General features: G+C 35.4%; 1 protein-coding gene across 1 annotated transcript in view; it reads left to right on the forward strand.

The window, feature by feature from the left end:
- Window positions 1–25,761, forward strand: part of SHOC1 (shortage in chiasmata 1) — a 57,477-nt gene that overhangs the window by 29,705 nt on the left and 2,011 nt on the right. Inside the window, exons 14-29 of the mRNA XM_075740425.1 lie at window positions 1,997–2,122; window positions 4,106–4,282; window positions 7,662–7,769; window positions 9,514–9,701; window positions 11,500–11,694; window positions 12,991–13,063; window positions 14,501–14,570; window positions 15,171–15,349; window positions 15,888–15,993; window positions 17,856–17,967; window positions 18,917–19,038; window positions 20,004–20,097; window positions 21,116–21,247; window positions 22,576–22,725; window positions 23,864–24,035; window positions 24,252–24,809. Coding sequence (XP_075596540.1) covers window positions 1,997–2,122; window positions 4,106–4,282; window positions 7,662–7,769; window positions 9,514–9,701; window positions 11,500–11,694; window positions 12,991–13,063; window positions 14,501–14,570; window positions 15,171–15,349; window positions 15,888–15,993; window positions 17,856–17,967; window positions 18,917–19,038; window positions 20,004–20,097; window positions 21,116–21,247; window positions 22,576–22,725; window positions 23,864–24,035; window positions 24,252–24,809 — 2,562 coding nt within the window. The remainder of the gene's footprint in view (window positions 1–1,996; window positions 2,123–4,105; window positions 4,283–7,661; window positions 7,770–9,513; window positions 9,702–11,499; window positions 11,695–12,990; window positions 13,064–14,500; window positions 14,571–15,170; window positions 15,350–15,887; window positions 15,994–17,855; window positions 17,968–18,916; window positions 19,039–20,003; window positions 20,098–21,115; window positions 21,248–22,575; window positions 22,726–23,863; window positions 24,036–24,251; window positions 24,810–25,761) is intronic.

The raw sequence follows: 25,761 nt of genomic DNA on the forward strand, positions 1-25,761 counted from the left end.
TCTGTCCATGTGTTCTGAATCAGATCTCCTGGCCTCTTTGGAGAGATAGTAGTTATCAATTGTACTTATGAAATTAATTGTAGTTATCAAATAGTAATTATCAATACTCTTATTTTTGTAGCCTAGACAATGAAAGAGACTTAAAGTTCTTCTCTGGAAAGAACTGTTTGAGCCAGTTACCTTGGTGTAAACACCATGGAACAATGAGGCAGAACTGGTCTTAGGGAAAACAGAAGGTTGTTGGTATCCTTGTTATCGATGATGACAATGCTAATGAAAGAATCTCAGGCTATGTGTTGATCATTACAGAAATGCAAAATAGCGGAGGGGGAAAAGAAGTGGAAGTCCTTCTTTGTTTTAAAAAAGAAACATTTGTGACACAAAATATCAGGAGACAGTGACATACTTCCAGATAAATTTTTCAGGATAAAGTTGCATTTAAAAAGAATATTTTTCATTTTTTGGACTTGTATGGCAGAACTTTGACAATAACTTTTATCTGTGTTTCAGTTATATGTCTCAGCATAAAAAAATATTAAAATTGTTACCTAAAAGCTTTCAGCAATAATTCCTATGGAATAGCATTGAGATATTTAATTGCAAACTTATGTAATCTTGTGGATGAAATTATTTCTTTGTAGATTAATCTGTTACTGACACTTGTAGACATGCATACAACTCTTCCATGGCCTCAGAAAGCAACAATCCCAATTTTAAAAGTAGGAGGTCAAGGTACCTGAACTAAAGTTTTATGCTACCATCTAGTGAACTCTGACTAGAACTGCATCTTCTAACAAGAAATCCCAATGTGGTGAAGACAAACTATATTACATTTACAAATAAGCCTGTGAAGGTTTAAATAAGTTAATTGCGGTTTAGAATATGTTTACAGGTAGACCCCAGTGTTGCAAACCAGTAATGTCTGATATATGGAGAATCCATTGAAATGTAAATTATTATATACTTCCGTAATAATGAAAAGTTTTTATTAAGGGTCATTCTAAATTTAGTTGAAAATAAGAAATGCCAGCACAGCTTGTAGAGCTCTTTATTGTCTTTGTTGTTTGGCTTATTTTTTAAAGATGTCATTGTGTGTAACATTTAGTTCAGAAAATACACATGAAGTAGTAGAAACAGTTCATTGATCCAATTTTGAACCCTGTATAGCTTTTCAAAATCAGGAAAGTTTTTTTAACTTAACTAGAAAAAAAAATTAGTTTTTTCTTTTCTGTACAATCAGTTTGTTTTCTGAGGAAACTGACATTCTTAACTAGGAAAAAATCAGCAATATTTAGGAGACACCTCTTCAGGCAGAACCTCTCTCAGAAACAAAGAGGTAGAGCTGCCAAAGGAAGCTTTGTGGGCAGAAGCTGTAGCTCACGCATCAGTATTTATAAGGAAGAAAGGAAGGAGACTTAGAAATACTAACAAGTTGCAGAAGATAGCTATAACACAGGAGATAAAGTTCTTTTCAACAATCATTTTTTATTATTTTTTTCCTGCCATTTGCAGCTTCCATATACTTTCTGGATCACTTACAGTATCTAGCTGTTTCTACTCATACTCACTCAGATATTTTTCATGTTTTGGGCTCCTTTTAATCAGCAGCATCTTTCTTCTCATAGATGTCTTTCCTCCATATAAAGGCATATGAGCTTTCCTTTGAAGCTGTATTACAGAGCTATAGTACCAGCTCCTTAATTTTTCCAGCTCTGAATTTCTGCCCTAAGGAAGAGGAAGCTGATATTACCTGACTCCTTGGGTTGTGAAGGCAGACAGAGCCTCATCTCTTTCTGTGTCTCAATGTTTTTTCCATACGATATGAGCCCATGAAAACAATAAAGAAGTTCATGAAGAGAAAATGTATGAGTCATGGAAACTACTTAATATGACAATATTTTTGCATGTGGAATCATTTATAGAATAGTTTTCTTATTCATTGAGCTGTTTTTGTGCTATTTGTATCTAAATATTCACTTGTGGTTTAATGATTTAGTGCTACAACCTGAAGAACAGCATATGCATATTCACGAAGAGGACAGTTCTGTTTGTGAGACTGTAAGAATAGAGGAAAAAGAACAAGAGAATGAGCATAGTGTCACAGTCAATATCAAAGCATCAGGTATACTATTTTTGGATGTGCTTTATTTTATATAGTTTTGCAATATAATTTTTATATTAAATAGTACCACTCAGACAACTATGGAAGTTATTAGGCTTAGTGTCTACTCCTTGTGACTGAAAACATTCCAAATAGACGGATATTTATTTAGATAAAGGTGTGAGAGCAGGCTATGGAATTCTGTCTTAAGACTAAAGCCAATTGCATGCAAACTAAAAAGTATAGACTTCAAGTTCTGTCTGATCTTAATCAGCAGGCATGAAATCTCTTCAAGCCAATCAGTACCCTCAAATTATTATTCTACATTTTTTTCTCTAACAGAGTAAATGAGAGAATTAGAGACAGAAGGGATTGGTAGTCCTTTTGGCAGAAAATGTCTTTAACACAGTATTAATCCACTATGGATTTATCTCATACATGACGGCCTTACCCTGTGAACTCTTGCTCTTGTACTTTTCAAGGCATTGTATCAAAGAATATAAACTGACAACAATTTAGTCTTGCAGTAGAAATAGTGGAGAAGAACCTAGAAGATATTTATCCAAGATATTTTACACCCTCAAATTAAGCACACCCAGTACTAGAAAGTTGTGGGCCTAGCACAAATTGTTTTTATTTTCCATGGAAATGCCTTCACTCTAACCATGTGCTTAATGGGAGTCTCTTTCACGGAACTAGTGAAAGAGTAGAGCAGTATTTTCATCTGTTCCCATCTGGGATGGGCATCAAGTAACAGCTATAAGCTTTTTTTAAATTATTTTTTAAAATAAATTTTGAAGCAAGACTCCTTTATTGCAACTGGGAAAAAAATTAAAGCTTTTCTGCAATCAAAACCAGAATTAGCATTTTGCAAAGGTAGTATTTGTTGGGACTGAATGTCCTATTGCACTCCTTGAAATAAAGTGTGTTTCACCATGGTGGCTTTGCACAGGAAGGAGAGGAATGTTTCTCAAAACCAAACTAAAGGCAAAACAGAGATTAGAAAGATTCACACAAGTACTTTACTCAACAGTGGAACATTGAAGATGCATGATTAGAAATACACTTTAAAAAAAAAATTAGTACAGGATTGCCTGAATGAAATTATACAATGGGCATCCACAATACTATAGTATCTGACCTATTTCCATAAAGGCTGGAAAAACTGGACATAATAGCATATCTTTTTTTTAGAATGCTTAAAAAATATCATGTTATTAATTGCTGTTATGAAATAGTGCATTGATCAGCTGCAAGTCAAATTATTTGTACAGATCAGTTGAAAATATTTTTGAAAAGTAATAGTAAATCTTTTAAAATGAATAATCATGGAGTTCTAATCTTGTTGATGTGATTAACTCAACTATAGATTTAAAAAAGTATGAGTATGGAAGAGTTTCACCTTGTCTGAGGAAAAGGGCATCCCTTTCAACTCATTCAGCAATTGACAGCTCTGTCATGGATGCTCATAGCAAGAAACTCAGTTGTAATTTGGAAAGAATTGTAAAATAGCCACCCAGAAGCTATTCAGAACTGTTATTATGAAAGAACAAAGAGACTAACAGACTGGCTTATTTAGCCTTGCTAGACAAAGACATTAGAAGTTAATTACCAGGGAAGACGAAGAGCTGTTTAAGATGAAGTTATAGTAACAAGTGGATATAAAGGGACTAAGTCTCAGTTTAGACTACAAAGTAGAAGAAGGCTGTAGAACAATGGAATAATAGCACAATCTTAGTGGGAGTCACAAAAGTAGAAAATCCTAACTTTTCATTATAGAGTTTGATCACTTTATGAAATGTATGGAATAACATGGTTGTCTGCTGAGGAGCAGCTTGATTCTACCACCCAGGAGGCTCACTGGCGAGCAACTGTTTTTCTGTTAATGTTACAGCTTTCGTGAAGAAGAGAGTGTTCTTTGTGTTTTGGTAGGTCTTTTGAATAGTCTTGTTCAGTAGTAGTGTATGAAACCAAATTTTATATTTTCTTTATTGTGCTATCCAGAAAGCCAATGCCAGGCATACTGCCTCTTGGAAGAAGCAGCCACTCCTGTTCTAAAAGATTTGACACATCTGGGTGTACTTGCTTCTGTAAATTGGAGCTTTGACAGCATTAAATTTGATCACACAAGGTTTTTCTTAAAACAGCAGGAGAAAGTCATATGCGATCGTTTTAAAGAAGGTATATCTTTTTAAAAAAAATGTTTTTTTTCATCTTAAATACTGATATGGGTTTAATTGGTGACATAAAATTCAGGATATTTGATAAATTAATGATAAATCTTTCAGCAGTTTATCTTGTAGAGTTACAGTAATTGACTTACTCTTTTATTTTCAAAGTAATGTCTCCTAGTTGTTCAGCATTAATTTATTAACCTGAATATTGTAATACAAAAAAATACTAATTTAATTTCATTTTAAAATATTTGTATATGGCTCAGAAATATTTCTTCTATATCAAACAATGTTTAAATTATTTTTTTCATGTTAGATTTTAAAATTAAAAGCTGTCTATGTGTTTTTGTTGTTTTGCTCCTTTTAGTAGATATTGTTTGTCACACCTGCAGGATGAAAAATGCCAAGCCTACATTAGAAATGAGGAGAAAAAAATCCATATTAATTTTGTTTCTTTCTGATTTCATTTCTCTCCTATGTGGCATGTGAAAACCAAATAGAAACAGAAACAATGAAAACCGAAGCCAGCAAAACCAGTGACCTCTTACAAAGATTTTGGCTATAGATAAAGAGAGGGGCAGGAAAAACTCACAGCAAAATACAGATTGTGTTTGAGGAAGATATATTTTGGATAATTTTTTTTGCGTTTTTGCTTATAATTAAATCCAAAACGTATCCCCACACTAGTTACTATGAAGAAAAAATCAATCCTCTCAGCTGAAACCAGGACAAATTGAGTACTAGTTGTAAGGATAACATAGCAGGCTGCCTACTACCTATGAAGATTTTATATTATGTCACAAGTTATGCGATAAACTTTTAGCTATCTAAACTTCATTGCTTTCTGTGCTTAATGTATTTTTCTCAAAAGAAAACTAATGATAATGAAATTACCAATGAGAGAGAAGGCAAACAAAAAAAATGTTAGTGGTCTCTGCACTAGAATGACGGCCTGTGATCTATAGAATTACCATATTAAAATTGTCAGCAGCAGGGTTCTCTTAATTTGAGGGAGCTTACAAGAAAGCAAGCAACATCTTTATAAACATGAGGGAAAAACTCAGTATCTGTATCAGTCAATCACAGAAAAGAAAACATTACTGAGAAAAGTATACAGAGAAATACTACTGCTCAAGATCAAGGAGAAAAATATTTTTAAGAGTGCATTTTAATTCATTATTAGTTTAAGAAGAATTATATCCTTTCAAATCAAGTTTACATGCTGTAGAAATGTTTCCTAAAGTAGGAGCTGGGCCTATTCAAACTTCAAGGCCCTCTTTGCTTGCAAATTAGCTGTGCAGTATATTGCCAATTGCTAAAATTAGAGCAATTAAATCAATGAAACTATTTAGTGGCTGAAATACTGACGAGGCAAATAGTCATCATCTGGACCTTCCTTTTAAGGGCAAGTGTTTTCTGAGGAATGGATAATATTTACCCATCCCTTGTTATAAAAAATAACTGTTTGTTGAACACAAAATTGACCCATGTAATAAGTGAATCTTTGGACTACAGATGAAGGAAAGCAGTAAAAGCTTTTTGCTCTTAATTTAGAATACCGGAAAAAAGTCAGGTTGATTTAGCTACCATTGTCTGGATGAAGAGACAGAAAAGTGCAAAGGAAGTCTTCCATTTTGCCCCCAACTAAAGAAGCAGAAGGAGATAAGAATTTTCTTCCTGGAAGGTCCATAGAAACATAGAAATGAGGAAAACTAACATGGCCAATTCATTCCTAATAAATATTTCTCTAACTCTATAGGAGATTCCAAAACCTCCCTGGTAACTTACTTCACTCTTTTATTACCTTCCCCATTTTAAATAGTTTCACAATATCTAATCTCATTCTGTTTTATTCAGAGTATGCTGATGCATTTTCTGATTAATTCCCCAGTGAGCATAGAAAACAATGACTTATTATGATGGTATTGATCTATTCGAAGATTATTTTTTCCTGTACTGCTCTTTTCTTTCTGCACCAAATATCACCAAGTGCTCCAGTCTTTCACCATAATATGCAGTTTCTTACTGTCTTGCTTTGTTTCTAAATGACCTGTATTCCTCACTGAATTTTTATGGTGAGTGGTGTCAAGAACTGGACATAGTCCTCCAGTTTCAGCACCTTCACTGACAGAGATAACAGTCACTTTCTGTCTTTTGATACAGAATAGTGGCAAGATCTTTGTCTTCCATGCTGTTTCCAGATAATTCTTCTGTATGCTGTGTTTGTAAATTTGATTTTTCCTTCCTATGTGCTTTACTTGTCTTTTTGAATTAAAAGCTATGTTGATCCCAGTACATAGAACTATCTAATATTTTTCTAGTATAATGCATCTCATTCAGTAATTTCTTGATCAGCTGTAATAATTTATTCTTTAATTATCTTCCTTAAGCATTTTTTAGCATCCTGAAGTATTTTATTAAGTCAACTTACTCTGCAGCAATCACATCTTTCTTTTAATATAATGAACTACACCACCTCCCTGTGTGCAATTCCAAAAAATGCCTTTCTTCTTCAGACCAGTAATTCCTTCCTATTCAGTTGAGTCCTTGAAGATTTATTCAAAATGGGTACATAATACAGAATAGGCAGCCCATAAAATGTTTGATTTACTCTGTGGGTCCAAGAAGAAGCAGATGTCCTCCAAATTTACCTTCTCAAAGAAGGTTAAGAATCTCATCATGAGAGGTTAATTAGGTGTGGGGAAGGAAATATCAGAAGTTAAGATTCTACATGGATCATTATTGGAAGACAACAGGAATTTTTCTCATGATATCTGTGAAAATTAGCTGAGCCCAAATAATTTGCCGTAAAGAATGTGGCTTTTATAGTCTAAAATTTGTTGAAAAGGCTCTGTGAAAAGCTCAATTTTCTTATTGATTTGTGGATAATCTGCAATTTTGATTTCTTCGTAAGAGTTCTGAAATGTTTGGAAAATGGGTCAGATGGAGTTACAGTGCTGGTGAAAAATGTAGTGATTTGACTAGTCAGATGAGGAAATAATAATGTGAAGAACTGGACTTGTATCATGGGAAATTTATCAGTTTCCATGTCTATTTAAAGATTGCCATACTAAAATCAGTAAGGCAGTGTGGATTTAATGGCACACCTAGGGGAGCTGTTATCCCCTTTTCCAGCAAGCACCATTTATCCCTACACATCTTTCAAAAATGCTTCCCTGTGTGCCACTTGCTCTGGGTCTGATGACATGGGAAAAGTTATGCTGTATCATAAGCTATTTGCCAAGACCGCCAGATCTGACCTTTCAAGATTATGTCTGTTTAAGTGTGTTTAATGAAAATTCTGAGATCTTTTAAATTGATTACGTATGTATAGTGTGATTTCTGAAATTTTATACAGACCTCACCTGTGTCTTCTATTCATAAAGGTATAAAGGACGAGAAGGAAATCATGCTGTTCAGACATGCTGCTCTGGTGCACCTGCTGGTGACAGTGCGAGATCTTCTATTAACATGTGGCTTGGACACAGCACTAGGTTTGTTTTTAGTAGTGAATAATGATACCCAGAAACGCAACATTTTGTGTGTATTCTGCAGTCCGTCTTTCATGTTTGTAGGCTGTTATTCTTTGCCATCAGTATACCTCCACTGTAGCTTCAATATGATATTAAACCCCCTTTGCTTCCTTAATTTTGTTACATCACTAGAAATGAATGCACTGCACATTGTATTTTGGTAATGTATATGCTCAGTTTATGGTGAAATACCACTGTGTATTTCATTACATGGATTTGCCTAAGAAACATTCATATGGACTTCCATATATATAATGTGTTGTCTTGTATCTCAGAATGACAAATTTTCGTTGGAATCTCTGTGTGGAAAGTGAGAAACATGCAAAAATGGCAAGTCCTTTGTTGTTTACAATCCACCTTCTGCGAGTGTGGAACACTTTCCACCTAAAAATATTCCTAGACTCCCTGAAAATGAGATAGTTAAAACTGAGGGCATTTTAAGCAAAATCTGAAATATTATCTAATGTATCATGAAGCAGGGAGTTTGAAGTTACAGACCAATTCTTAACACTGGACCCACACAGAAGCTTTTTTCGAGCTTTTCTGGTATTATGCTACTCAGATTTGGGATATGAAAATCCGTTGTAACCCAATTTTATGCCTGAAATGGTCATGCCATGCTTCGCAAGTTCCCATAGTTGTGTATTGTAAATTTTCAGATAGATCTATCAGAACAGATTCATAAGGAGCTGAAGTTGGCTTTTACGAATGCCCTAGGAAAGTCAGGCTCCCTCTGTCTTTATAGGAGATACCACAGCTCTAACTTCAGTCACTCTGAATTAACCCTTGATGGAGGGAGGGTGTTTCCTTAAAAGGGATGCAAAATGAAAAACATCTGCCATAAAACAAACTGTGGGAAAAAGAAATTATTTTGTAGTCACTTAAATATTTCTAGCAATAAAAGAGTAGGAAGAAAAAAACCAGAATTAATGTATAAGTAGAATCCTAAGCAGAATTCATTTCTACAATTACTATAAACAGTGTAGGAGGATGGGAAGGATACAACTGAGCAGTTCTTCCTCCTCTGTTCTGTTGTGGCAAAAGCACTTCTAGATGGTATTTCAGAATTACACAGCACCTGTCCTTCCATATCCCAGCAGCACGTCACACAGGAGAATGTACAAGTAAAAAAGAGCTGAAAAAAACTTAGAAAATTGAACCAGATAATAAGTAGGCCCTGTAGTCCTCACTATGGTTGTGATGTTGTGCTGTGCTGTGTGATTCATCACAGTTATCTTAGATGTATTTTTTCTTTATGTATTTTCAAATAACCCCAACATTTTTCACCATTTATATACAAAAGGCATTATTCAGAGTTGAGAAATACTTGTGATAATATGAAGTGGTGAGAACACAGGAAAAGTAAAGCCTTGGACAGTGGGAATATAAATAAAGTTGTTATTTGTATGTTAAATATAACAATGCTACTGCTGGTATCTGCAGCTATAGAATGCAATGTTCTATAATTCTAGCTGGAGTCATAAAGCAGACATTACAGGAGGTACAGCATTTTATAAAGGCCACTTATGTATCTAATTAGTAGTAATAGTATCCTTCCATATTGGTGAGCCATTCATTTTTCATCTTTTTTGTGCAAGATACCTTCACATAAATTTTAAATTTTAAATTTATGTGTAAATTAAACACAAACCTTGGCAATTATCTTTTGTCATTGCAATTACTTATTTTGATGCTTTATTAACAGGTTATTTGTCCAAGGCAAAGGATATCTATAAAACCATCTTAGAATCCTGTTTAAATAGCATCTGGAGGCAGTTGAAGATTGTACAGTACAGCAGCCAGAAAAAGCATGAAACAAATCCCAAAATAAGAGAGCTTCAGTGTCAAATGTTGAATTGGATGCAAAGTTATGGAGAGGAACACAATGTTAAGGTTAACAATGTAAACAATTTATATAAGCAAATAAAACTGCTCCAAACGATGTGAATAATTACACAGCTATCTTTCCACAAGTGTCAATTTATGGAAGAAAGTCTTATAATTACCTAACTCTTAAGTATCTACTAAATAAGTAGTAGATACTTAAGGTAAAAGGTACCCTTTTTACCTTACTAAATAAGGGTAACATAAAGTTTAAGACCTCTGTCAGGAGCAGTGCAGGTTTCTGTTTGATCAAATCTCCCCTTGTTGCATGACTGAGATACTATGTATATGAGTTTTAACAATACCAGGGCTTTATCTTGTTGCAGGTGGTTTTGTTTCCCTGGTAAATAAATTGTATCACATCACTTACTGAAAATTATAACTTTTTATTTGAAGGCCTCAATCTTCTGGTGCAAGGACAATCATACCACAAGGCAGGATTGTGTACTTGCACAATGTGTCTCAGAGCATACACACCATGGAGTATATTGGTGGTGTTATCTATAGATGAGCTCTGCTTAACCCATATATCAGGCCAATCTCCTGGCATTTTAATTGTATAAAAAGCAAATATCCATAAGTGCTAGTTATGGCATGGAGGATAGAGTTGTGGAGGAGATTGAAGTTATCCAAAGACCTTTTTTTTCTGGATATGTGAATATTTTGGGTGATACCATGCAGTGCAAAACACCATGTATTATTTATTTACAGAATACTTACCATGAAACAGAAGGGATAAAAAATATAATTTTTAAGTGTCCTGACTGTTTTGAATAGAATTTATGCTGCTGGATACACAGCCAAAAAAGATGAATCTTCAAGCTTACTTTAATTTATTTTAATTTCTTTCCATATGTTACTTCCTGGAGTTTTCTTCTTCCTTTGTTTCTGTTAAGAGTTGCACTAAGAGCTCTGAATATCTTTTCATTAAATTTTCCTGAGAAGAAAAATATAATAGCTTATTGTACAGCCTTTTAGAATTCAAAATGGCAATGAAGCAACCAAAACAAAATTATTGTCTTGGTGTTTGTCCTTCAATAGACCCTATAAGCTGGTTTCAGCATAATTTCCTTCTTAGGAGTAACACATTTTGTTTTGTGATACTAGGATTATGCTATACTAGGAGACGTATGACAACTTTGTTGTCTTAATGTCAGCGCTGTGACAATTTTGCTTTTTTTCTAAACTAGATATAATTTTTAAATTTTTAACTATAACTTTTCTGACTTTTGATTTCTTCGTTTGACTTAAGGTTATGCATATGCATGCAGTGTAAGAACAGATACTATTTTAGTCACAATTATAAGATTGTTACTGTTCCCTAACACTCAGAAACAGGTTTCAATGAGCCAGAATAGACAGAAGGACTATTGTGGTTTTAATAAGAAGTAACAGTTCTATTGACTAAGCCATTTCCAGTTCTTTCACATCAACATCAGTTAATGTGATGTGACATATGATAATCTGTTTATCCTTTTATTAATCATAGAATCACAGAATGGTTTGAGATGGAAGGGACCTCAAAGATCATCTAGTTCCAACCCCCCTGCTGTGGGCAGGGACACCCTCCACTAGCCCAGGTTGCCCAAAGCCCCATCCCACCTGGCCTTGAACACTTCCAGGGATGGCACATCCACAGCTTCTCTGGGCAAACTGTTCCAGTGCCTCACCACCCTCATAGTGAAGAATTTCTTCCTCATATCTAATCCAAATGTCCCCTCCTTCAGCTTAAAGCCTTTACCCCTTGTCCTGTCCCTACATGCCCTTGTAAACAGTCCCTCTCCGGCTTTCTTGTAGGCCCCTTCAGGTACTGGAAGGCTGCTATAAGGTCTCCCCAGAGCCTTCTCTTCTCCAGGCTGAACAACCCCAACTCTCTCAGCCTGTCTTCACAGGAGAGGTGCTCCAGCCCTCTGATCATCTTCATGTCCCTCCTCTGGGCTCACTCCAACAGGTCCATGTCTTTCTTGTACTGGGGACCCCGGAGCTGGATGCAGTACTGCAGGTGACATCTCACCAGACTGGAGTAGAGGGGCCTACTGGTCCCTCGACCTGCTGGCCACACTTCTTTTGATGCAGCCAAGGACACGGTTGGCTTTCTGGGCTGCAAGCGCATGTGGCTGGCTCATGGTGAGCTTCTTGTCCACCATGATCCCCAAGTCCTTCTCCTCAGGGCTGCACCCAATCCACTCGTTGCCCAGCCTGTAGTTGTGCTTGGGATTGCACTGACCCATGTGCAGGACCTTGCCGTTGGGCTTGCTGAACTTCATGCGGTTTGCATGGGCCCACCATTAGGAGGAGCTGTGGACTCCCTCGAGGGTAGAGAGGCCTTACAGGGAGATCTAGATAGACTAGAGAACTGGGCAATCACCAACCATATGAAATTCAACAAGAGCAAGTGCCGGATTCTGCACCTGGGATGGGTTAATCCTGGTTGTACATACCAACTAGGGGACAAGAGGCTGAAAAGCAGCCCTGCAGAAAGAGATCTGGGGGTTTGGGTTGATGGCAGGTTGAACAGAGTCAACAGTGTGCCCTGGCAGTCAAAAGGGTCAAACATGTTCTAGTGTGCATCCAGCACAGCATAGCTAGCCGATCGAGGGAGGTGATTGGCCCACTCTACTGATATGGCCTCACCTTGAGTCCTGTGTGCAGTTTTGGGTGCCTCAATATAAGAAGGACATCAAACTATTCGAGTGTGTCCAGAAGAGGGCGACCAAGACAGTGAAAGACCTTGAGGCCAAGACTTAAGCAGAGCTGCTGAGGTCACTTGGTTTGTTCAGCTTAAGAGAAGTCTGAGGTGTGACCTCATCACGGTCTATAACTTCCTCAAGGGGGGCAGCAGAGGGGGAAGTACTGATCTCTGTCTGGTGACCAGTGACAGGACATGGGGAAAGGGAATGAATCTCCATCAGAGGGAGTTCAGATTGGACATTAGGAAAAAGTTCTTCACTGAGAGGGTGGTCGGTCACTGGAACAGACTCCCCAGGGCAGTGATCATGGCACCAAGCCTGTCAGAGTTCAAGGAGCATCTGGGCAATGCTCTTAATCTTATGGTTTAGTGTTAGGTAGTCCTGTGAGGAGCAGGCAGTTGGACTGGATGATCCTTTTGGGTCCCTTCTGACTTGAGATATTCTATGATTCTATGATTGTCATTCTGGAAAAACTCCAAGGTTACCATTTTTGCCATCTGTTTAGTCAATCTCGTGCTTTCTGTGCAAAGGAGAAAGAAAGATGCATGCATGCTGAAAGAACAAATTTTTTTACGGTACTAGAGTTTCTTTTACTTATCTTCTTGCAGATACTAATCATAACAAGGATGGACTCTGAGAGAGAAAAAGCTGCCCTCATTCACACTTTATCTAGCGTAGAAGGTAAATAATTATTTTTATGTGTATTTTTAAAAGAAAAAGTGACTGTTATTCTGTACTCCACTGCATTCCTGTTTGTAAGCTTTTTGCAGGTGTTTCTCCATTTTCTCCTCATCAGCAACCTTTCTATACACTTCTTTCACTATTTTCTGTTTCCTAACTCTTCCATCAGCCTTTTTTCTTTCTTGTAATTTTATTTTCCCCTGATTAAAAGTTCTGGTATGATGTTTTCTGTTGCAAGAGAATGATAGTTAATCTGTCAAGTCAAAGATTTACTTAACAGAACACAAAGGATATGGGCAGCCCATTGCCTAATTATAATTGCATCTATTGTCTTGGTCAGATTGTCTCACTGTTTTTAGCTGATTGATGGTCACAAGTTTTCTTCCTTGCAAACTTATTAAGAGCAGTTAGAATTTAGTAGTCTTAACTAAGCTCCTTAGCATAAAAGCTTAAATTAGTAGGTGGGTACAGATCATGATTTCCCTTAGCCATCTGTTGCTGACTTTACATATTTGCTAAATAGGTAAGCATAAGCTGTAGCATATCTATTAAACTCAAGGGGGGGAAAAATACTGTTTCCAATATCCCGGCCCCCCACTGATACAAGCAATACTTTCATCAATTCATCATTTTACCTGTCAGTAATTTTTGTACAAGCTTGTTCAACGTTGCAGATTCAGCTGGTAAAACAAACCTGTTTCAGGAAGATTGTTATTTGAGCCTGTACTTATATTTAAAGCAAGCCACTGATTCCTTTCATATTGTTTTTTAAACCCCATTTTTCTAACTCCTTCTTGCTTGAACCTTCTCAACAGTGTCATATACGGTATCCTTCCTTTGCTTTTAAAAATAAAGTTAAATTTCCTGTGCTCTTAAAAGAAGAAAGCCTGTCTTTTAGAATGTTTTGAAAGGGAGGAGGCATGTTCACAATGGTTTTAATAATAATAATAATATTTATTGAAAAGTATTTGGTTTAAGATCTTAAGACTTGATTGCAAAAACAAGTCAATCCAACTAACTAAACTTTTGAAGAGAGGCATTTGTGTTATACAAATATCCCTTTTAACTACATTTTCCAGTCATACTTGTAAAACTTGAAGTGTACAGAAAATGTAAAGGAATTTAAATGATAAAGGGGCAAAGATGCTTCCTTTTGCACTAGCCTTTAATTTTTCATTTTAGGGTAATTGGGTTGTGAGTTTATGAGACAAAACTTGTTTGCATTACTTCTTCCCTGTGTTCAAAACCAGAAGTTTCTAAATCATTATACCCACCAGTGCAATACAAACTGAAATTGTGTAGGACTTCCTCATGAAAGACAATATAATGCATAAAATTTTAATATCCTGTGTTGTTCCACATTTGCTGGTTGCTGCTGTGCATTGATTCATACCCACAGAGGCTCATTTGATTAAGGCTTTAATTCTTTTTTTGCAGGTTTAAAATCTATAGATTTGAATTCTGAGAAAAAAGGTACCCTTTTAGGTTGTAAAGATATCATAAGCAAGTAAGTTAAATTCTTGATTTTTGAGAACAAAGTCTTTACTCAGGGCTAATGTCAGTGAAACTTTTGTTCCTTTTGTGCATTTCCATTGGACTTTGCAGTCTAGAGTAAAAATTTCAAAATATTGATCTATGGCATCATTCTGGGAGGGGAGAATTTTGTCTACACTCTGGTAAAATGCTTAGTTGTGAGGCTCAGAGGAACTTTTAGAAAACACACAATTGCATGTTTTAAACTTTTTATTTTGTTTTGCATGTTTTAGAAAAACATGTTTAGAAAAATGTGCAGAAAAACATGGGTTTATTGCATGTTTTAGAAAAAGGGGGGGAAGGGCATGAGAGAAATAAAGACAAATTATGATATTGCAGGAAAATATGAATACTTCAAGTAGATAATTGGAGGGGGGGGAAGTAGAACTTTTAATTTTTAAATTAATTTTTAAAGAAATTGCAGTTTTAAGTTCAGAGAGGGTAGATACTTTTTTGTAAACAGACTTTAAACAATGGTAATTCTTAAAAGTAAAAATGTGTTTGTTTTCTTCTGAGGGTAATTCTACTGGACCTTAATTTTATTAATATTTTGTTGGGTCTTTTTAAGCCTTAGTAGATATTCCTGTATTATTGTACATAATCAACAAATTGGAGCTGACTTCCCTTGGACACACTTCTCATTAGTAATGGAATATGATTATTCTGAAAACTCTTGCTGGAAAAATCTGTGCAAAAATCTGAATGTTACTTACATGACTTTTAAAACCACCCTCCCTGAAACAATACAAGTGGGTAAGTGCTCTTCCAAATTGCAATAAATAATTGGGCTGGCATATGAAAGGAAAGCATTTTCTGTTCCCTAAAATGCTACATTCATGTGCCTGTGGAAAAGATTGAGTATTAAATTATGAAGGCTATACCTAAGCAAACAGAGCTGGTTTCTCTATACAGCAAAATAGGAAGGTGTTTTTCTTATGGTGTGAGCTTAGTTTTGGCCAGGATGCAGCAGTAAATGTGGGTTGATAAAAGAGTTGTACCAAGTTCACAGGTTGTTTACAGTTATTACAAGTTGTATCCACCCTTCCTCGTCCTAAGAGAATGTTGCTGTAGATCTAAATGAATAGCAAATAAAGCTTAATTAGAAAGAGATTCAAAAGAGTTTAATTAAAAAAAAAACACAACAACCAAACAAAAAACTCATATAATGGAAGCATTTTAATGGGGATGAATAAAAGCTGAATTTTTAAAAGGTATGTCTATTTAAATACCTAAATGTATCTTTAGTTTTTTGCTTATGTAAGTATTATCTTACATATACAAAATGTTTCAGGGAATCACTGTGGTTCCTTTCTTCTGGAGGTACAGATTCCATATGTATTTCTGACAACTGAAGGTCTTCTTAATATGCCAGATATTCTTCAGCTTTTGGAATCCAAGTGAGTGAAAATAACTTATTTAATCTTATTGACTACTTATTTTCAGTTTCCAGGACGTGTATCTTGTCCTCCTATATCATGTAGTAGCCATCTTCTTGGCCATAAGGTACATTACTGCAATTACACTATTAGCATTTCAAGAGACAAGAAGATAAATTTTCTGCTGAAGTTGATAGCTTAATTCTATAGATTCACATAGATGTCAACAAGAAGGGAATAGGCCAATTTTTTTTTTTTATTTTAATAATGAGCTGGCACTTTTACTCAAAAAAACTTTTAAAATTGTCTACTTTACCCTGAAAATCATAATGTTACCCCAAACCATTTTTTGCTTCAGTGCTTCTTGGTGCTTGGAAGACTTTGTATTTAATTTGACATAAAAATTGCTTTTGGATTTTTTCGTTTTTAACTACTAGAGCTATGCTAAAAAAACAAAACAAACAACAGTGAACCAGTCTCATTTTCTGGTATATCACACCTTTTGGGAGAGGCTAAATTAAAAACTACTTCATTTGTAAAATTCAGATCTAATATTCAATTAATTTTGAATACTCTTTAACCTGTACAAAAATTTTCATGTTTGCACATGTGCATTATTTTCTTTGAAATAATTTTCTTGCATTTTGCTTTCACAATATTAAATACCTGATAGACGTACCTGTAATCATAGGGAGAAAACAAGAAAGAAATAGGGGGCAGAGCAGGAGCATCTATTAAACATAGTGCCAGAGATACAGATGGTTGATATCACCATGTTGCTGAAGAGACATGCCAGTTTTAATCCTTGCTGTATCTTTGAGACAGCTGTGAAGCCATTTTTGAACTGTGTCTACTTACAGTTCGACAGGAAGAAAAAAATTATATGTTTGACATTTAGAAACATACAATGGTTTGAGATGGAAGAGACCTCAAAGATCATATAGTTCTATCCTCCCTGCTGTGGGCAGGGACACCCTCCACTAGCCCAGGTTGCCCAAAGCCCCATCCCACCTGGCCTTGAACACTTCCAGGGATGGCACATCCACAACTTCCCTGAGCAACCTGTGCCAGTGCCTCACCACCCTCACAGTGAAGAATTTCTTCCTCATATCTAATCCAAATGTCCCCTCCTTCAGCTTAAAGCCTTTACCCCTTGTCCTGTCCCTACATGCGCTTGTAAACAGTCCCTCTCCGGCTTTCTTGTAGGCCCCTTCAGGTACTGGAAGGCTGCTGTAAGGTCTCCCTGGAGCCTTCTCTTCTCCAGGCTGAACAACCCCAACTCTCTCAGCCTGTCTTCACAGGAGAGGTGCTCCAGCCCTCTGATCAGCTTTTAGTCAGCCAAGACTCCACGAAAGCCCTAAGCATGTGATGTTCATTCAGTCTTTGCTAAAGCAGCTGGTAACAGGAGGCTGTGCTGCTGGCAGTTCTCTTTCTCTCAGAAAAATTTAGGATCATACCAATGGCAGTCAGGGAGTTTTCACTCAGTTTGCTTTCCCTGTGCTGCACAATCATGGAAGGAAGAAAAGAAATGCAATATACATTTAATTACTCAAATGGAGTATCTAAGTATGTTTTGTTGATTTATCTATCTTAATTTCTGTATTATGTCTTTTTTTTTGTAAACTCAAAGGCTGTATATCAAGGTCATATTTGGTGTGGTTAACAACACAATTGAATTAATCCAGTAATTTTTCATTAATTTGCTGCTGCATTGATGTGTATTCTTCTAATGTGTCTTAAAGTGAACTCGAGTGTTTGAGAAAGCTTAAAGTATGAAAAGACTGTAATTTTAAAAATTATATTGAGATGTATGTTATTCATTCCCTTTAAGAAAAGATTATTTTACTTAAATGAGGTTTAATGAAATAATTTTTCTTCTTCAGGTACAGCATTACCTTTGTTGAAAGAAGCAGTAGTTACGCCTTAAGGCTCTTTGGAAGTACGGATCGATATGTTGTGTTAACAATAGATGAATGTACAGCCATCTTTTTGCAGGTACAAAATGAAACTCGCATGCCCAAAATCTGTTATGTGTTGGGCCACTTCTGGGCCGTATCTGCAGCCTTCTAATATAGTTTTTCTTCCTTGTAATCATATGTAATTCACGCATTGTTTCACCACACAAATTATTTCCAAATCTATTAGCTCCAAAATCCTGTCTGTGGCAGTTTGACTAGTTTACAATGTTCTCATATCTCTACCTATATGGTATCTAAAGGATACATACTTGAAAATAGGGTTACATAAAGAAGATTGTAGTAGCCTATTAAATGTATCTGTGACTATATTCTCTTACCAGTGTGCATGTTAATTCCTCCCATTTCAGATAGTTATCTGAGTTAGTCTAGATAACAGTTTGTCCTATTTTTAATAAAAAGTAATCATGTAGACAATAGCATAATACTTAAATTCTGGTATGCAGCAAAAGAGACAACTTCACAGGTAGAAGAATTGCTAGTGAAAGACAGATAAGCAATAAAATCAACTCGTATTGCAAGCACAACACAGATATAGACATCCCTACGTGCCACTGCAAATGCTATTGCAATTAGCGATGTTGTACTTCATACATTCAGTGCAGGTATAATATGATTTGTATAGGTTAAGTAAGTACTTCAGAGGTTTATAACACTATTTTGCATTATTAAAGAAGTCCTAAAAAATCTTAAGAACATCCTAAAAATTTAGTAGCAGTGTTTCCTTTTCACAGGAGGGAAAAAGAGGCATGAAGCAGTGATTCAGCTTTTTAAAGGTCAAACAAAATAAAAGTTGGGAATACAACCTAATTTTCCTGACTCCAGATGTGGTTTTAATACCTATATTATTTAGGTATATTTACATTTGATCTAACTTCTGCATAATACAGTGATGCACAATAAAAGCTTGTGACAGTCATGGAAATATATTTATTTAGTTTTTACTTTTTATATTAATGTTATGGTAGAGTATGGAAGAATTAAATTATGAGAAATCCTCTGACAATGTAATATCGAAGTTGATGGCGTTATCACTCCAATATACGTGCTGTTGGATTGTTTTCTATTCCACAGAAAGACTGAGTTTAGAGTAAGTTACAAAATTCTTTTGTTATCTTGGTATTTTTAAAACAAACTTATTACTAAAGGAAGTTGCTTATTAGAACAAGCTAACACGCTTTGTTCTTTGAATTTCTCTGTAGGAATACGTTTCTCTTAGAACAATATCAATATTGTAAGCTCGTATTTCTAGCATGCTTTGGACTTTGCACTTAGTTACAGTGTTGTCATGCTCCTACTGAAAAACTCAGTGAAATTATAGAAGTAGCAGTGATCACTCAAGACCCCCCAAAAAGTTAGTAAACATGGTTTTTTATGTGCTAGGATCTTTTTAGTCTTACACAAGAGATAAAGAAATGGTTGTTATAAAATAACAGGATTTGAAGGTAATGCTAATGTGAGGTGTCTTTCAAATCAACAAGACCAGAAATTTCACAAGAGAAAGGATATTAACCACTGGAATTATTCTTTATAACTATTTGAAGTAAATTAACCCCTACAAATATAGGGTTGTGAATTACTGTGTTAGCATCACTGTATATCATTTGCAACAGGGAGACATTCTTCAAGGGTTCTTCCAATCCATCAGTAGTTCTTTTGCTATGGAAGCACAGCTTTTGTTGATATTGTTCACCAACATTTCTTTATTACTTATTGTGAGATTTTTTTTGTATGAGCAAGTAGTAAATTTTCCATGCATCACCTTTCCTCTCTGTATGATTTTTCTCCAGTGACTGACCCTGATCCAGTCCTTTTGCTTCAGGCCAGGCTTGCTTTGCTGTGGGCTGACTCCATTTTCTTCCACACAGTGCATCCTTCAGCACTCAGTCACTTAATGTGTCCTAGTTCTCCTTTCACAGATACTAATGCTTGAACTGTACTAGTATTCTGAACTCCAGGAAATGAAAAAGATGTTTATTAACACATGGAACAAATGTTTTGGAATTACTACATGTGCATATTAAATATTAATGGTCCAATGAAACTGTTTTATAGGTACAGTCTCAGGGGAGATACTCTGCTTAACCTTGTCTCAATTTATGCCACTTTAATTGAATTTACACAGAAGACAGAAGACTTTGAAGTGAAGGTAATTCTTTTGGTAACAACCCTTCTTTTTCAGTCTTCACTGTACGATATTTCTACAGTGCTTAATCAAGTATGCATTCTACATCAAAAATGTGAAATAGCTCAAAATTACTAAAATAAGAGAGAGGAGCTTAATTCAGTGCTACTGAAGTCAGTGAAAAGACTGCGTTGACTCCAGTACAAGTTGAATCAGATTCAAATAGCAGCTGAAGTGTTTTTATGACTAGGAGTCAAGAAGTAAGATTGTACTTTTACTTTTATAAATTATTAGAACATGTATTAATCCTGCTTATGTCTTAATTTGAAGTTTCACATTAATATTATGTTACTAATGCAGTAACATAATATTAGAAGAAGAGAAAGTATAATCTACTGTCAGCTGGTGTTCATTTTTTTTATGCAACAAGATAAATTATCTTTTGTCATTGTAAATCAGAAAACACAGTATCTAGAATAATCATCATTAAAAACTGAGGCAAAAGTTTCATTTGGCTTACCAAGTTGATGTCTGTAACTTATTTGTTTTACATGAAGTACCATCTTTTTAGGCAACTTTTTACATATTTGCATATTAAAATTTGTTTCAAATTTATCTGGTTAAAAGAAGGTTAAAGAGAGGACAAAGCTTTTTTCATTCCATGTACTCAGCAGTGTAGTTCATGTGGAAATTACTTATACCGTCAAAGTGTTACACATCTTCTTAAATTATATTAGGCATCTCAGAATTAACTGTTTTATTAGGAACTCATATTGTACCCATAAACTTGATCGCATATGAAAGACCTATAGGATAAACTCATTTCACCTACATAGGATTTGCATAAATAAGGAGTGCAATTTGCAGCCAGGCTAGTGGTCAGAGGTTGGAGTTACTTTGCATGATAAGCATGGATCAGGTTTAATTACTCCACATTATCAGCATTCAGGGTCACCTTTAAGCTTTACCATTTAACTTCTCTAGCAAATTAAGACATTCCTTAGTGTAAGTGTTAACCAAAAACATTATGTATCACTTTTAGGTAGTTCTTATGCCAGGAATTGAAGAGACAGCAATGGTAATTCGTCAGATTGCTGACAACATTTTGGTAGCATCTAATATCAGTCCTCATAAGTGGTTGGACAAATCCTGGATTTCTGTCTTGCCATCTGAGGTTTGCTTATCTTTCCATTAAATTATACTGTTTTCTTCCTGTTTCTCAGACTCATAAAGTTCTAGGCCTTTTTTTGCTGTTCTCTTAAAATATATTATTAAAATAAACATTATTTTATATATTTATATACACACACATTTATATATTTATGCATACACACACACACACACATATATATAATGCTTCTGTCATCCTTGCTGGCACAATTAGGTGTAACATGGACTTTCCTTGTGCTATCACAATTAAGCAATAGAGAAGTTTATCCTCCACATGTGCGGGCTGGTGAGTATGGTTCTACAGTTCTAGGCATTAAGTTTAAAAAAACTATCAAATTGTAAAAGGTAAATATACAATTACTCACTTGGGCAGGAAGCCAAATTCATCAGTGCTGATTCATTATTGAAGTCAATGGTGTTGCTTACAGACTTGCTTTAATACATGATAGTAGAAATTCGTTTAACTTCTCATGCAGTAGTCGATATTGGATATTTACAATGAATGCTGGAACAGGTCCATCCATCACAGTCTCATATATGATGATCTCTAACTTATATATTAAAGTTTTCCCATTAAACATATGGATTTGGTCATTTTATGGGGAAGCTTTGAACTCTTGTAAAGCAGAGATCCTTTTTGGCTTTTGCCAAACTTTTAAAGCAGGTATTGGCATGGCCTTTCAAGTGTGGGATATTGGATTATAGGTTTTCCAATTTAGCAATTAAGCATGCTAGTAAAAAACTGAGAGGAGTCATTGATTGTATTTTGTCTCTGTGAAAGGGTTTAGACCCTGGCATCTGTTGAGTGCACAGCTTTATGAAAGTCAGGAACTTGAAACTGATATTCTCAAAAAGTGCTACAACTGTCAACTTCCTGCCCTCTGTGTGACATTCAACCTTCCCCTAGCAGCTCCTGCTTTTGGCACATGTCTCACTGCTGTTTACGAGCGTAATCTGTAAAACAAAACCAGCTTTGTCAGTTTATCCTGACTTAGGTAATGTTCTTCAAAATGGGGAATAAATGGTAAAGCTGGTAATGCATTTTCAAAACAAGTTTATATGATTCACTGGTTTAATCCTTTAGAATAGAAAAATCTTTAGACTGTGTTTGCTTTTTATCAAACTATTATGTAGAACTTACTCTTTTGCAAAAATGATACACTGTTACATCTGTAGTAAAAAAAAAAAGTTTTCATAGGGCTATAAAAGTACGCTATTGGAAAGCTCTATATACTGTATGACCTATTCATAGGGAAGTCTTTCTGTAGAAACAGAAAAAAGAGGGGGGGAAAGTGACAGATATCAATCTAATAAAATAATTTCCATTTCCAGACAGAGAAATGCCTGCTTGCTTTTCCGTGTATCAACCCTCTGGTTGCTCAGTTTATGTTAAAGAGGGGATCTTCTCTGAACAGATTGTTTCTTGCAAGTTTTGATCAACTTCAGCAAGTTCTGCCAGAGGTTCCAAAAAAAGTTTTAAAGGTTGGCCAAAATTAATATATGTATTAGATCAATCTTTTTGCACTATTGTAATACAGTGGGTTTTTATCTGAAGCTACATGCACATTTGCTGATATCATTTCAAAATCTATTATATGCTTTAGCAAAGTTGAGCCTACTAATTCCCAGCAGATTTTGTCAGGTCACCATTATGTTTGTGTGAAGATGATTAGAACATTTTCTTAACTGGAAAAATACTCATCTGAACAGCTTCTTCTTTAAGCTTCATCGTATGAAGTACTGTATAAGTATCCAAGCTTATATGTTTCCCTAATATAAGAAATTTTTTCCAATTAAGTCAGTCCTTCCTTCCTTCCTTCCTTCCTTCCTTCCTTCCTTCCTTCCTTCCTTCCTTCCTTCCTTCCTTCCTTCCTTCCTTCCTTCCTTCCTTCCTTCCTTCCTTCCTTCCCTCCCTCCCTCCCTCCCTCCCTCCCTCCCTCCCACAATAATAAGCCCACTACTTCTACATTCATAGTACTAAGCATTTGAAGGAGCCCTAGAGGTTAAGATGAGGAATTCTGTTCACCAAAGTGTCCACTCTGCAGCTAAAATTGTTTGCTCCTACTGTTTCAGTTGGAGCAAGTCTGTAAAAATTATAGACTGATTATAGTCAGCTAATTCAATAAAAAATGCACAGCTTTTATCAGTCAAGAAAACGGGAGGACAAACTTCCGTATCAGAAGCATTCAGCTAAGGTGAAGGAGCAAGTGAACAGATATTTGGGCACTGAATATCAGCTTGTGCATGTTATTGTAATAGCTGCATAAAGCCATGTTTACTGACTGAAAAACAGAAAAAGATCTCGTTAGTTTAATTCCTTTATGATACATGATATGCGCCAATCCATTGCAGACACTACTTCCTACAGTCCTGGACTAATGAAAGAGAATAAAGTATATTAAGGTATTGATTTTCTTGTGTTTCAAGAAACAGGTTATTACTCTGTTTATAGATTTAAGACAGGTGGCACATGGTCTACTGTACATGTCTGTCCTGTATTGGCAAGTCTTTTTTATTTTTTTCTTTTCAGTAAACAAAGAATATACATCTTAGAATCCTAACAACTGGTTTAACTTTTCAAATTTGACCTCAAGTATCTTTTTTTTTTTTTTTGTTTCAGCATTTTAGTGACATGACCTCTTCATACAGCCTAAATACTGCTGCTCCACTAAAAACTGTGGTAAAAGGTGCATCACCCCCAGAAAACCGGAATAGCTTCAGGACATTTTATCCACATTATAAACAAAATCATCAGTCTTTAGAGCTGCTTGGTAAGGCACAAAACAGCACAGGTAATATCTTGAATTACTAGGAAAATGTGTCTCCTGTGAAACCAAATGAAAATCTGAGTCTATTAGAATCTTTATCTTCTAATCATGGAAAGGTCAGTTATTCTGAGGAGACACTGCAATTGAAATGCTCAATGGCATTTTGTTTTCTGTAAAACATAGAGAAATAAGCTAATTTTTCATTCTCCAAACAGATTGGTTCAAATTTTTCTCTGCCAGGAACATCTCATCTGAATTCTGAAGCCATAATTCCTCCATTGAATCATCACCAGGGTTATTTTGGCCCTGATCTTCCAAGCTATATGCAAAAGAAATCATGTTCTTCAGAAGTAATTACAGGTAGGAAGCAGGATTTCTTTGCTGTGACAAAGGACTGTGAAGATTTTGCTCATCTAGACGTTACGAGTTCTCTTCATGTTCAAAGACAGCCTTTCAGAACACATTATAGCTCTGATCATTCTTCCAAAAACTCTGAAAAAGAGGATTTCTTTGCAACTTTCAGTGACTATGCACCTCAGGAGAGCTCTAAGAGTTTTCTAGAAGAATTTAGAGACACAACATTGAAGAGGCCAGAAATTCTGGATGACCAGACCCCATGGAATAACTCTTCATCCATAGGCCCATGTGATTCATTTGCATCTGATGATTTTCTCTCTGATTTCTTTGTTGACCCAGATGATCATCAAAGTCTGAATTTTCACCAAATAGGTAGAGAATCTAAAGGAAAGAGAAAACAATTTCCACCATTCTTATGGACAAAAGAAAAAAACAGAACAGGTATGTCCAAAGCAAGCAGAATTTGCTGAAATTCTGTTTGTAACTCAAGTGGAAACAGGAGTATCTGTAAGACTACATTTTGTATTTTCTTCAAAAGTTTAACTCCAATCCAACCCAACAGTTGTATGTTTCCTTTACTAAAAAACTTACTTGCATATTTATTTATTCTGTGATAAAATGTTCCTAAACATTTATATTGTAAGTTTCAGCCTCCTCTCTCTTTGACAGTGCCTGAAATGTACACAAAAAACATGCCAGAATTATTTTAAAGGTTATGGGGGAGATTATTTTGTAAGCATAGGTTTGGACAAAAGAGGCAAGAAAAGACTAGAAAGTATTTTCTCTAAAGGACAAAAAAGTAGACTCAGCAAATTCAGAGAGTGAAATTTAAATACTACTAATGGCTGTGTTTTGCTGTTGGAGTTAATGGAGTAAGAATTTCAGTCTGATAACTATCTAAATTTGTTTCATACAGTTCCCTTATTCTTGGAATAGTTTTTTTTTTTTAGCTATACTTTTTTTCTTTTTCTTTTTTTTTTTTTTTGGCTAAACTCTCCATCTTGAAATCATTCCAGATCACATTTCTTCAAACGGCATAGTGTGCACTTCAAAACTTTGTTTACCCTGAAGGTCTGTGCAGTTCTTATATAAAAGCTTCAGGCTTCTCTTTTTTTTTTTTTTTTTTTTTTTTTTTGGTAGTTTTCTTATCCTTGATTTACTTTCTGAAATATAGTTAGCTTGAGACCTTTTCTGTTAAGCCATAATATGTATCTATGGAGTCTTAAAAGTAAGAAAGCATCACTAGTCCCTGTCAGACTACGTACTGCAGTATTGTATATTGTAGTTTTTTTTTTTAATTCTGTGCTTTCCGATAGGTAAGGTGCCACATTCTTTAAAAATCCAAGGTTAAGCTTCTTAAATAGAGTGCCTAACTCTTAGAGGAGATGATTTA

This window comes from Balearica regulorum, chromosome Z (genome assembly GCF_011004875.1).
Source record: "Balearica regulorum gibbericeps isolate bBalReg1 chromosome Z, bBalReg1.pri, whole genome shotgun sequence".
Lineage (NCBI taxonomy): Eukaryota > Metazoa > Chordata > Aves > Gruiformes > Gruidae > Balearica > Balearica regulorum.